We start from the raw sequence: 14,502 nt of genomic DNA on the forward strand, positions 1-14,502 counted from the left end.
CCATATGCCCTGTTGAATGTGGTGATGTAGGAAGTGGCTGAGATTCCTATTGTATCAGGTCCACCACCATCACCCCAAGCAGTCGTTTGTGGACCTGTGATGGTTTGTGGTGATGCAGCAAAGACAAATATGGCCAACATAATTAAATAATATGTAAAATATACTTGCATATTGGATGACAAAGCAAAAATGTTCTCACCAAAACAAAACAAAAATTTTGTTGGTCTGTCAAGTACTTCTAGTGGCGTTTTTGATTGGGTATGTGATTATTCTAGCCCACTATTGTCACTTCTTTCAATAGATTTGCAGCCAAGGGTATTTGGGCCAAGAAAGTGGCCTTCTGGACTTTATGATTGCAGGCCTGGAGGAAAGTAAAGTGCAGGAAGGGAGTCCAGTCATCAGGCCCATTCAGAAAATTTAGGCTGCTCCATCCATCTCCTGGCCCTTGCTGAAAATAATCTTCATTCAAATGCCACCAGGTGGCGCTCATGTCACTGATCCAGAGTACGGAACCCATGTTTCAATGACTGCACTTTTGACAGGGTCTTGGTAGAATTTTCTATCTATTTGTGTTGTGAACTAATGAAGGAAACTTAACTGATGATTTTTCAGAGTTTGGACTGAAGCAGATGTGGAAAAGCCCCAATGGAACAATTCGAAATATTTTAGGTGGCACAGTTTTCAGAGATCCGATTATTTGCAAAAACATCCCTCGACTTGTTCCTGGTTGGGTGAAACCAATAACAATCGGACGACATGCCTATGGTGATCAGGTAAGACTTCCCTGATGAAGGTTATTGAACATGCCTCTAAGTCTGGTGATTAGGGCCTATATTTAAATGCCAAACTAACTACAGGAGGAATTAAGCAGGTCAACCATCATCCATGGAGGGAAATGGACAGTTGGTGTTTTGAGACCCTGCTTCAGGATTGAGAGAGGAGAGGCAGGCAGCATTAAAGGGAGGGAGAGGGGTCAATGGGTGATGGGTGAAGTGAAGGATGATGGAGGACAGAGCACAGGTGCACTTGGTTTCATTGATGTAGAGGAGGTCATTGATGTAGAGGAGAGCATCAAATGCTGGAGGAGATGCCATTGAAAATCTGCATCACCTGGAAGAGCAGTTTGGAACCATGGATGGAGGTCATGGGGGAGATGTAGAGATAGATGTTATACCTCTTATGGTTGCAATGGAAAGTGCCTGGTTGGAAGGAAGGGTGGGAAGAGAAGAGCACACAAGAGCGTTAAGGGGAGAATGGTCCCTGCAAAAAGCAGAAAAGGATGGGGAAGGGAAGATATGGCTGGTGTCCTGGGCATCGAATAGCTACTTGTGGAAGTGGAGGCTGGAGGGAGTGAAAGGCAAGGGCCAAGGGAACTCTATCTCTTTTCTGTCCAGTAGGAGGTGAGATGAGAGGAAATGAAGAAATGTGGGGAAGGGTTCTGTCACCCACAGTGGAGGGACCCACAAGGATATTTCAGATGTCCTGCACTGGAGGACCATATCTCAAGAATAGTTATGGCAGAGGCAGAGAAACTGGGAGAAAGGGAGAGCATCCTTAACAGACATGGTGAGAAGAGGTGTAATCCAGGTAGCTGTGAGAGTCAGTGGGTTTGTAGTAAAGATCAGTAAATATATTGTCTCCTGAGATGGAGATGATGCCTGGATTAACCATTAAGCAAAATAAGCACATGCTTAGGGCACCAAGGGAAGGAAGCACCACAGTGTTTTTTACAGTGCCAGATTTACCATAGTGCAGCTGAACTAGGGCCCCACAAAAAGCCTTCCCCCCCCCCCCCATAATAAATGAAAAAAAAACATATGTATGTATTCAATATAATTGTGGGGTCTGGCCTGGAAGAAAACTGAATTTTTAATCTATTTTTTCACATTCTGCATTTATTGAGTCTTAATATCTTGTCAGTTAGACAATGGAAGGGTCAAGGGGGAACCATTGTTGGACTGTGCTTAGGGCATCAGTTCGCTTAATCTGGTGCTGATGGAGATAGAGAAATCTAAAAAGGGAGAGAGATGTTAGAAATGGTCCAAGTGAATTTAGTGATATTGAGAGTTCCATATGAGTGCAGGAGGCAGTAAGGTTGCAATTATCATTGTGGTGGAAAAAGAGTCTGGGAGTGGTGCCAGAGTAGGCTTGGAACAAGGACTGCTCCACTTCAAAAAATGGCCATGGATACACACTTACATTTGAAGAAACTGGGAGGAATTTAAAGTAGTTGCTCAGGGTAAGAACAAGTTCTGTGAGAAAGTGTTAGTCAAGGGATTCAGTTTGATCAAGAAGGAAATGGAGGCACCCAATCTCTTTTTAATTTAAAATGTTCCTTCTCTGTCAAATGAGTTCATTGTAAAATTGCAAAATCTACTTTCATCTTCTTCATATGACTTAATATTCTTTTCCTTTTAATTTTACTATTCAGCCCATTAACATTAAAGCTAAGAAAATTTAGTATATTCTTTTCATCCATTATCTTAGATCCTCGTCTCTTCCAATCCCATTCTCCCAGGTTTCCTTCATCAATTCTAATTGGCTCATGTACGTCTCTTTCCCATAAGAGAAAGATAGAAAAAGATTTAGAAAAGAAAATAATTAGTAATTCATAACCAAAAATATTATTTAAAATATAAAACCCACAAAGAGTGCTGAGTAAAGAAACCATAGCTCTACTTTGCTCCATTGTACAGGTCGTGGCTCTTGCCACAACATGGCACATAGTGGCTCAGGCAAGCAAGAAAAAACATCTAACCCTCCCATTAAGAGCAAAAAATAATTAATTACACATTTGGAAATAATAAATCTCCTGCTGCTTCAAGATCAGCATTAACTTGATCATTATCAATTATAGCTGTTTCAGTCTGAATTTCTGGATCCAACTGTAACTCATGTTGATAGCTTACAATCTGTTTTGGCACAGCCCTCTTCGGTGTGATTTGTATTTCAACACTTCTCTTTGTATTTCTCAATGAGGGCTTAAACTCAACAATTCCTGCTGCTCTTCCATAACTGTAGGAAGTGATTCTGCAAATCTTCGTACTTCCTTATCAACTACAAAAAATTTGGTCCGTTCATTGACCAAAAACACCTTTAGCATAACTGGATAACTGAAAGTAAACTTATAACCCTTATTCCAAAGGATCGCCTTTGTTGGATTAAATTATTTTCTTCTATCTGCCACTTTCTTACTTAAATCTGGATAAAAGAAAATTTTATTTCCATCAATAACCGTACAACCCATATTTTGTCTTGCTTTTTGAACTGCCAGTCTTAAGATTTTTTTCTTTTCCTGATATCGCAGACACTTAATCAATATAGCCCCAGGTAATTGATTTGGCTGTGGCTTCCTCCAATTCAATTCCATTTGGAAAATTCTCTTCTCCCTAAGTTCTGGGAATCCACTTTCGAAAAAATTGCACAGGATCTTCACTTCCTTTAATATCTTCTTTAAGATCAACAATATTAACATTATTTTTTCTATTTTGATTTTCCAACATATCCATCTTTTCCATCATTCCCTTCCTCTGCTTTTCCCAGAGGGTACCTGAATTTTCAACCCTTTCAATTCTAGCCATGCAGGGATCCATATCATTTTTAACAATCTGCACATCCAGGTCTACTCTTTGAACTGTTGCTTTAACTTCATTAACTTCTGAAGGTACTTCAACTTTTCACTTTTAACCTCTGACATTCCTAATATTAGCTCTTATAACTTAATACTGACCCATTATTAGTAAGTAAAGATATTTTATATTTGGGCCTTTATCTCCATACTCTGAAGTCACCCACCTCTTCCTCTTCATCTCTTCCTCTTCATCTGATTCTTCTTGATCTCCCCTTTTCCCTCGGTCACCAGCTGTCAAAGCCACACGTGTTTCTGACAGCTTTTGTATATCTGATTGCAGTTCCTTAATTCTAAAACTAATAGTCGAGCGACCATTCTAGAGCATGTTCATCTTCTTTGCACATGCGCGGGGGTAACCAGCGCCATCTTCCCTGGTTTTCTCGGGAGGTGACACTGGCTTTGGCTGAAAGAAGGCCGTCATCATACGTGTCATTCATGGGGGCTTCAGAAGGCCCAGGCTCCATCTTCAAGGTAGGCCACTTTTCTTCAATTTTCTTTGCACCGTTACGCACAATTTTCTTGTCTCTTGCTGTTATCCTTCCCCTAACTGCCATATACAACAGTTTATAGGTAGGTTCCGGAGGTTTTTAATATATTTTAATTTTTAAAATATTCATTTAATTCGGGCTTTATACTTTAATCCCCAGGGAGAGTCATGAGTTAATCTCCTTCCCCACACCATTACCCTCCGCGCACCCTCCCCCAGCCTCTGCAGGATAGAGGTCAGGATGCTAAACAAGCACAGCACAACCTTTGCGCATTTGATAATGAAGTTTCAATTAGTTGGGAGAGCACAAGGAGCTTCATGTTGGGTGAGAATTGGGAAGGGAAGGAATTACTGAAGTGGCAGATGGAAATAAAAAAGATTGAGAGATGGTAAAAGTCTGGAATGAGGTTGGAATATTTTGTTCAATTCTGGTCACCTCATTACAGAAAGGGTGTGGAAGCTTTGGAGAGGGTGCAGAGGAGATTTACCAGAATTTTGCCTGGATTTGAGAAAGTATCTGATGAGACAAGGTTAACAGAGCTAGGGCTTTTCTCTTTGGAGTGAAGAAGGATGGGAGGTGACTTAATAGAGGTCTATAAGATTATGGGAGGCATCAATAGGGTGAACAGCCTGCACCTTTTTTCAACAGTGGCAAGTACAGAGAACTTTGTTTAGGTTAGGGAAGGAAAGTTCAGGGAGATGACAGAAGTGCTTTTTTTTTTACCCAGAGATTTGTGGGTGACTTGAATGCATTGCCAGGGGTGGTGGTGGAGTTTGGTACAATAGGAACATTTAAAAAAAAATCTCTTAGACATATGGATGAAAAAAAAGGGAGTTAGGTGTGTGAGCTAGGGATGGTGTCGAAGGTGCATACTTACCTGGGCCTGGCGGAAATTTTTCATTCGGAATGATGCGCATGGGAAGTAATGTGCATGTGCATGTGCAAGACGGCCGCCCTTGGTACACACATGCAGGTCAGAGCGAGGAGTTGTGATGATGTGCGTGTGGAAGAGCCAATAGGTAGGCAAGGGGGTGCTGCGAGGGGCGTGCCTGGGAATAGAATAGGTGACCATTGTGGACTGTTGAGGATGGTTGGAGGGTAGAATGATGGTTGGAAGGCAGGCACCAATTTCACTGCTGTTAAAACTCAATTGTGTTTTCTTTATTGTGGATATAATATTTAAATTTCTTTTTCTTTGGCTTGGCTTCGCGGACGAAGATTTTTGGAGGGGTAATGTCCACATCAGCTGCAGGCTTGTTTGTGGCTGACAAGTCACCACAAAGGTTTAGATTGTTGAATAAGTTTATATAGGTCACAACATCGTAGGTTGAACTCTGCTGTGATGTTCTTTGAGGTGGTCAAGAGGATAAGGAGTGTGATAGTGGGGTAAAAGAGTTCCTTTCTTCTTCCCTACCTTCTTCAGATACCCACCACCCCACACCCCTCCCATCATATCCCATCCATCTTCTGTGGTTCCTGTCAGGCTACTATCTTTCCCTTGTAAGGTTCAATTGATTTCCTTCCATCAGCATGTTTTCATGCCCACCCTCATGTCCCCCATCCTGGCTCCCATCTTCCCTTTCTGTTTTTCCTTTGCTTTAAAAAGAGAGCCACTCTTGTAAAATAATAAATTCCTCAACATGAATTGAAGAGTAAGGACAAATTATCAGTTTACAGCTATAGTAGAGTTTCAGTCAAACAAAAAAGCTTCAGGAAGGTTATGAATGATGTTTTCATAAATTTCATGTATTTAGCAGTTTGCTCTTTTGTAACTATTTAGGTCTATAAACGGATGGGTGAAATGGTAGCCACAATATATAGCTCTTAGCAAGCCCAAAATATGGGGGCAGTTTTCTATTAGCATGTAGTTTACTAATGCTCAGCAAGAATTGTTTCAGGATTGCAACATAGGCTGAGTTTTCTGCCATTCAATACGATTGTACCTATTCCTACACATCACGTTCACTCTGTAGGTCTGCCTTGAGTGCACAGTTTTAAATTTATCAGGGTCAATCAATGTTCAACATTGACATTGTACAATTGAGTTTACTTGGATTTTTATAACATCAATAACATCGTAAAGTTCTTGAAAGGCAAATTTGAAAATTAAGGCAAACTGTTCAGAGTAATGTCCAAGGAGAAGAACTTTAAAGATAATGTTATTGTAGCAGTAGAAATGAGATCTTGGGGTCTGTTGCAGGCCCATTGGTTAAAGTTGAGGCATGTACGCCTTCATGTAGAAGATACAAGTTAGAGATTAAATTTTACCAACAACTAAATTTGAGGAGCATGGGATTCAAACCCTGGTCCTTCAGGATTAATGGTCGAAGACTTTTCAAAATCCACAAATATCCCTAGTCATTGATGCTGCTCACTGCATTTGTCTCCATGAAGATCAAGCCATTTATGCCCCTTAATGGTTGGAATTCATTGGAAGTAGCTCTCTAGTCACAGTGGAGCAAGTTGATTGAGAGGACCTCGGTAATTATTTTCCTTGTGGCAGACATCAGTGTGAGCACTCTGCAGTTATTATGGCTGAGGTTAGCTCCTTTCCTAAAGAAGGTTATGATCGCAGTATCGCGGAGTTCCATTGAGATTGCAAATTTATGGCTGAGGTTCCTTGCGGCTAAATTTTAGAAGTTCAACAAGAATATTGATTGCATGCACAGCTGGCATGATTGATCTGGGGTAGTGGTGAGGTGAGACAGTGAAATGGAGTCAAAGGTGCTTGCATTTGGGTTGAAGGGCTCTTCCAATGGATGATGACTGTCCCTCTCTTCCAGCTAAGTTTGATTCTGTTCTTTGCTGTCAGCAGTGTTTGTATGTGGATGGATCTGTCAAGTGTTGAAGAATTACACTTATTCGAGTATCAGCCAGTTGTTGGACCTTCTGTGCTTGTTCCACCCACTATCTGGTTTTCTGTTGGACTTTCCCTGTAGAACTATTTATTTTCTTCTGAGTGAGTTAGAACTTTTAATTATGTACACTCGTAAAATAATGTTCCCTTGGCTCTGTTTTAACTGATCTCTCTCTGTAATGCTTTAACTCTGCACTCTTGAATGATTTTAATGCTGTACCTTGTATGATTTAACTAGTTTACAGAAAAAAATTTCTCACTGTACCAAGCATGTATGAATGTCACAGTTGGTATAGTGGGTAGCACAACTCCTTTACAGCGCCAGTGATCAGGACCAGGGTTTGAATCCCATGCTGTCAATAAGGAGTTTGCATGTTCTACCTGTGTCTGCATGGGTTTTCCATGGGGGCTCCAGTTTCCTCCCACTATTAAAAATGTACCGGGGTGTAGGTTAATTTGGGTGTAAATTGGGTGGCATGGACTACTGGGCCAAAATGTCTTGTTACTGAGCTGTATGTCCAAATTTAAAAAAATATATATGGCAATAAACTTGAATTCAAGAATACCACGCCATTACATCCAGATCTAAAGATTGGAAAAAAATTATTAATGTTTTGGAGAATTGAATTAAGAGACCACTCTCTCATCTAATTTGGGAACCATGAATGGAATATTAAATTGAGAGACCTTTTATAAACTTCTGTTTATTTAGAATTAAATCTTCAATATCTAATATGGGGAAAATATCTATTTCAGTATCGAGCCATAGATTTTGTCATGGACAAACCAGGCAATTTTAAACTTGTCTTCATACCCAAGGATGGAAGCGAGCCCCTCGAATGGAATGTGTTTGACTTCCCAAGTGGAGGAGTGGGAATGGGAATGTACAACACTGACGAGGTAAGACATTTTAAACTGAACTGAGATGTGCATATTCTCAGTGTGCCCTACTGATTGCATTGGAAAATCGTGGCAACTATTCCATATTGTTGTTGGGTAAGGGGTCTATGAAGTAAAATTACTTCTTTTCTTCCATTTCCCCTCCCCTCTCACCTGCTGTCAGAATGACATTTTTCTTGGTGGGAAAGGGTGGCAGGAGTATTTATGGATTCAGTCTGGAGTCTATATTATGAAAGGTTAAAAATGGCTGGAGTGCAAAAGATTAATTGTCCTGTGTTCTGTTTTGTATATATTGTGCTTTGGTGAAACTGTCCTTTGGATGTCCTTTATTCTCTCTATCTCTTAAATGGTATTCTGCTGGTACTTATTTCAGGTAGCATGCTTTGTTTATGGTAGATTTAATATACCTGTTCTGTCCAAGGCTGTCTAATTACAGTCTAACTATAATCTAAACTTCAGTTTTCTTCAGGCTGACTTCCAGGCCAAACATTTTGGCAGTTTCCGCAAAGCAGGACGTCAAGCGCTGAAGAGCTGGCTCTGAATGGGCAACTAAAGCGGCATCGTCTGCAAAGAGTAGTTCACGGACAAGTTTCTCTTGTGTCTTGGTGTGAGCTTGCAGGCGCCTCAGATTGAAGAGACTGCCATCCGTGCGGTACCAGATGTAAACAGCGTCTTCATTGTTGGGGTCTTTCATGGCTTGGTTCAGCATCATGCTGAAGAAGATTGAAAAGAGGGTTGGTGCCAGAACACAGCCTTGCTTCACGCCATTGTTAATGGAGAAGGGTTCAGAGAGCTCATTGCTGTATCTGACCCGACCTTGTTGGTTTTCGTGCAGTTGGATAATCATGTTGAGGAACTTTGGGGGACATCCGATGCGCTCTAGTATTTGCCAAAGCCCTTTCCTGCTCACGGTGTCGAAGGCTTTGGTGAGGTCAACAAAGGTGATGTAGAGTCCTTTGCTTTGTTCTGGTCCTCCGTCAGCCAGCTCCCCACCATGATTACCAGCTCCCCCACATCTCCATCGGGCACACAAAACTCAAAACGGTCAACCAGTTTACCTATCTCGGCTGCACCATTTCATCAGATGCAAGGATCGACAATGAGATAGACAACAGACTCGCCAAGGCAAATAGCGCCTTTGGAAGACTACACAAAAGAGTCTGGAAAAACAACCAACTGAAAAACCTCACAAAGATAAGCGTATACAGAGCCGTTGTCATACCCACACTCCTGTTCGGCTCCGAATCATGGGTCCTCTACCGGCACCACCTACGGCTCCTAGAACGCTTCCACCAGCGTTGTCTCCGCTCCATCCTCAACATCCATTGGAGCGCTTACATCCCTAACGTCGAAGTACTCGAGATGGCAGAGGTCGACAGCATCGAGTCCACGCTGCTGAAGATCCAGCTGCGCTGGATGGGTCACGTCTCCAGAATGGAGGACCATCGCCTTCCCAAGATCGTGTTATATGGCGAGCTCTCCACTGGCCACCGTGACAGAGGTGCACCAAAGAAAAGGTACAAGGACTGCCTAAAGAAATCTCTTGGTGCCTGCCACATTGACACCGCCAGTGGGCTGATAACGCCTCAAACCGTGCATCTTGGCGCCTCACAGTTTGGCGGGCAGCAACCTCCTTTGAAGAAGACCGCAGAGCCCACCTCACTGACAAAAGGCAAAGGAGGAAAAACCCAACACCCAACCCTAACCAACCAATTTTCCCCTGCAACCGCTGCAATCGTGTCTGCCTGTCCCGCATCGGACTTGTCAGCCACAAACGAGCCTGGAGCTGACGTGGACTTTTTACCCCCTCCATAAATCTTCGTCCGCGAAGCCAAGCCAAAGAATAATCTAAACTAGTGTCAGCCCATTTTTGTTCACAAGTTTTCCACACAACTCATTGCCATTAACAATGATTTTTGTCTCAACTTGCCATTATACTTTGCTTCTTGACCTTGCAACATGTCACATTTGCTTTAAAAAATCTTTACAACCATGTTCCCTCTCAAAAATGTACCACTAACATATTCCCATCCATTTACCTTTTCAACAGAATTGTACCTACCTCTAAAGCTTCGTTTCATCCACATAAGCAACATCCTCTGTATGGAAAAAGTTATCCCTTGGGCTCCTTTTAATTCTTCCCACTTGCACCTTATATCTATGCTCTCTAGTTTTAGACTCTCCTACTCCTTCTTAAAGGTCACCCTCTCACTCCTATGCTCCCAAGAAAAACAGACCCATCCTATCCATCTTATTATAACTCAATCCCTCCAGCTAAGTCATATCCTAATAAGTCTCTTTTGAACTCTTTCCATTTTAATGACATCCATCCTCTAGCTTGAAGACAGGGCATTCCAAACAGTGTCTTGTACAACTAACATGACATACCAACGTATATTCTTGATCAATTTACCACCATGTGGAATGTCACCTTGTCATGGTGGAGAAGTTCGTGTGGTCCTGAGAGTGATGCCGTCTGGAGCTCTGCTCGTGGTAGGGCCATCCATGTCGGTAAAGTGGAGGATGGATTTCTGACAAAGAACAATCCAACTAAGACCTCAATAATGGAACAGGCAGACAAAATTACTTCAAACTCAGCAGCTGTGAAGGCAGATGAAGGCTTCAACAAATCCATCAAGTCCCATCGTCATGGTTTTCATATCATTGGAACTAGTCATCAAGCCAATTTTGTATTCAATTTACTAACTCGTTTTGGATACAATGAGTTTGAACTTTCCAGACCAGGAATATCTTGTTAAAAGCCTTGCTAAGATCCATGTAGACAACATCCATCACCCTGCTTAAAAAGAATTCAGTCAAATTTGTAAGGCATGATTCCCATGCACATGCATATTAAAACATTAGGCCTCAGGTACACTTTGAACAGATATTTACATTTAAAACATCTTGCTACATCTTGCATGTTCCTTCTCTTGCCCCTTCCACAATTGTGTTATTTTCCCATGAAATGACCATGAAACGTTACCAGGTGCAGCTTGGTCATGAATGATCCTTCTGGAAAGTTGCTCCTCTTTCTGACTCCACCTTCATTGTTTTTTATTGAATACAAATAAGTCAACAATGGTCATTTATAATTCTACCCTTAATGCAGTACTAAGAATACATATAAAAAGTGAAACTGTGTTGATGTCCCTGTTGGGTTATCACCAAGAACTGGGGAAAATTGAATATTAAAATAAATTTTAATATGAAAATAAAATATTAAAATAAATTCTTTGTCATGCACAGTCTGGCTAACTAGTGGATGTAGTGAAGGGCAAAATTATTAGGATTAGGGCTGGAAGATTGTATTTAATTTCCACTTCATAACCATGTGATGTAACTTAAATTTTGCACTCAAGTATTATTTCAGCCCTCATGAGGAAACTCCAAACATGGACCAATATTACCAACCCTATTTACCTACTGGAAGATTTATTAATCGTAGATTCATAGTTATTCATAGGGTTCTACACCATGGAAACAGGCCCTGCAGCCTAACTTATCCAAGCCAACCATGATGCCCATTTAGGATAATCCCATAGAGGCCCATATTTATTTGAACATATCCCAACCATGTACCTGTCCCAATTATTTGTAAATATTGTCATTTCCTCCACAACCTCTTCTGACAGCTCGTTTCTTTATCCATCATCCTTTGTATAGAGAAACATGCCCCTTAAATCCCCTTTGTATCTTTCTCCTCTCACCTTCAAAGTATCCAGACTCTAAACTTAGGGGGGAAAAAAGACCATCTCTCCTATCTATTCCCTCTATAATTTTATGAACCAATGCAAGATCAACGTTCAGCTTCCTTAGAATTCAAAATTTATCGTCACGATCATGTCAGAAATTTGTTGTTTTGCAGCAACATTACAGGTGCAAATATCTCTATAAATTACATTTTAAAAATAAATCTTTGGCTTGGCTTCGCGGACGAAGATTTATGGAGGGGGTAAAAAGTCCACGTCAGCTGCAGGCTCGTTTGTGGCTGACAAGTCCGATGCGGGATAGGCAGACACGATTGCAGCGGTTGCAGGGGAAAATTGGTTGGTTGGGGTTGGGTGTTGGGTTTTTCCTCCTTTGCCTTTTGTCAGTGAGGTGGGCTCTGCGGTCTTCTTCAAAGGAGGTTGCTGCCCGCCAAACTGTGAGGCGCCAAGATGCACGGTTTGAGGCGTTATCAGCCCACTGGCGGTGGTCAATGTGGCAGGCACCAAGAGATTTCTTTAGGCAGTCCTTGTACCTTTTCTTTGGTGCACCTCTGTCACGGTGGCCAGTGGAGAGCTCGCCATATAACACGATCTTGGGAAGGCGATGGTCCTCCATTCTGGAGACGTGACCCATCCAGCGCAGCTGGATCTTCAGCAGCGTGGACTCGATGCTGTCGACCTCTGCCATCTCGAGTACTTCGACGTTAGGGATGTAAGCGCTCCAATGGATGTTGAGGATGGAGCGGAGACAACGCTGGTGGAAGCGTTCTAGGAGCCGTAGGTGGTGCCGGTAGAGGACCCATGATTCGGAGCCGAACAGGAGTGTGGGTATGACAACGGCTCTGTATACGCTTATCTTTGTGAGGTTTTTCAGTTGGTTGTTTTTCCAGACTCTTTTGTGTAGTCTTCCAAAGGCGCTATTTGCCTTGGCGAGTCTGTTGTCTATCTCATTGTCGATCCTTGCATCTGATGAAATGGTGCAGCCGAGATAGGTAAACTGGTTGACCGTTTTGAGTTTTGTGTGCCCAATGGAGATGTGGGGGGGCTGGTAGTCATGGTGGGGAGCTGGCTGATGGAGGACCTCAGTTTTCTTCAGGCTGACTTCCAGGCCAAACATTTTGGCAGTTTCCGCAAAGCAGGACGTCAAGCGCTGAAGAGCTGGCTCTGAATGGGCAACTAAAGCGGCATCGTCTGCAAAGAGTAGTTCACGGACAAGTTTCTCTTGTGTCTTGGTGTGAGCTTGCAGGCGCCTCAGATTGAAGAGACTGCCATCCGTGTGGTACCGGATGTAAATTAGTGCAAAAAGAAGAGAAAGTCGATAGTGTCTGTGCATCATTGTCTATTCAGAAATCTGATGGCGGAGAGGAGGAAGCTGCTTTGTGCCACTCGGTGTTCATCTTCAGAGTCCTGTATCTCCTTCCTAATGTTAGCAGTGCAAAGAGGGATTAGGGATCCCTAAAATTAATAATTTTGGCCTTCGCTATGTCTGCAAGTTAACCAGACTGTGCATGACAAATGATTTATTTTAATATTCATTTTTCCCCAGTAATTGATGATAACACCTGCTAAATAATGGTGGTGAGAGTCTTTGATGAAAGGGACCGCTTTCTTGAGATACAGCCTGCTGTAGATGTCCTCAATGGAGAGAAGATTGATGCCCATGGTGGCAAATTTTTTAAAAGATTTGGATAAATGAGGATTTTGGAGAATCAATTTTGGATAATCGGAGTTGTACTTCATAGGCTTGACCTTGTTCTTACAAATCAATGATTATGTTGTAAAACAAAATCACTTCCTACTTATAGTTTTCTTCTTTTTCTCTCTTTATTCTTCTCTCCATACGTGCATATGTTACACCCTGAAATGGGGAGAAATAATCACAAAACTGATTAATCATCGGGTGATGTGTCCACAGTGGGAGCATTTACTCGAATCCATTTATCAAATATATACACAATTTCCAAACAACATACCAGCTCGGTTACAGTAGAATAAATACCCTCTGTAAATTACAATGATATACAGTATTTTCCTGAGTCATTATTCTAATTTTCTTTACTGCTACCTGCTAAATAATATGTAACCATGGCTCAGTAAACTTTCGCAAAACTTGTAAAACTTCCTAAATACACAAGGTACAAACAACTTGCAAATACATTTACTTATGTGTAGATTAGACTTAACCACATGGCGGAATCAGTTGGCACCACTATGGGTTGCACTCTGCCACACACACGCCTGGTCATACTCAGCAAAACTGTACTTTAACTTACCCAAAATGTTACATCCACATTCTCTTGACACTTGAAGCATCTTAGTGAATGATCACAACCGCTCTACCTGTGTGGAATAACCACAACGTACCTGAAAATGGGGGGGAAATAATCACAAAATTGATCAGGTGATGTTTCCTCAGTGGGAGTGTTTACTCGAATGAGGGACATAATGCAATTCCCCCTGGGTAATGTGGGCGGAGACACTATAATACTATTATGGTTCCATTCTTATCAATAAAGAATGAAATAAACAATTAATGAATTAAAAACATTTTGGCATTTTAACCCTTTTTCACATAATATGGGTTTCTACTATTTTAGACACCTTTTGAACACATCTTATAAACATCTTTTAAGTACATTCCTTTTAAACACATTTTTACCCATACCACAGCATTTTCACCTCATTAGAGACCATGAATTTATTGTCCTTTAGACTTTTCATATATCTCAAATAAAATGTGGAAAATCATGGCAAATATGAATATATGGTATATATGTTTAATTTCTGAGACACATGGAAATGGTTGTTTAAATTTCAATAATTAAAAAAAACATTATGTTAATGCAGTGGACAGTGGAGGTGTGGAGAGTTGGTGATAGAGTGGTTGACTTTTTTGTTCTTCTGAGTTTTCTGACG

At 41.5% G+C, this 14,502-nt stretch overlaps 1 protein-coding gene across 2 annotated transcripts in view; it reads left to right on the plus strand.

Annotated features, from left to right (window-relative positions):
- Nucleotides 1-14,502, plus strand: part of LOC138763145 (isocitrate dehydrogenase [NADP], mitochondrial-like) — a 78,690-nt gene that overhangs the window by 43,426 nt on the left and 20,762 nt on the right. For both annotated transcript variants that reach the window (XM_069936838.1, XM_069936849.1), the window contains 2 exons: nt 613-773; nt 7,733-7,876. In XM_069936838.1, the coding sequence (XP_069792939.1) occupies nt 613-773; nt 7,733-7,876 (305 nt within the window). The remainder of the gene's footprint in view (nt 1-612; nt 774-7,732; nt 7,877-14,502) is intronic.

Source organism: Narcine bancroftii, chromosome 1 (genome assembly GCF_036971445.1).
Source record: "Narcine bancroftii isolate sNarBan1 chromosome 1, sNarBan1.hap1, whole genome shotgun sequence".
Taxonomy (NCBI): domain Eukaryota; kingdom Metazoa; phylum Chordata; class Chondrichthyes; order Torpediniformes; family Narcinidae; genus Narcine; species Narcine bancroftii.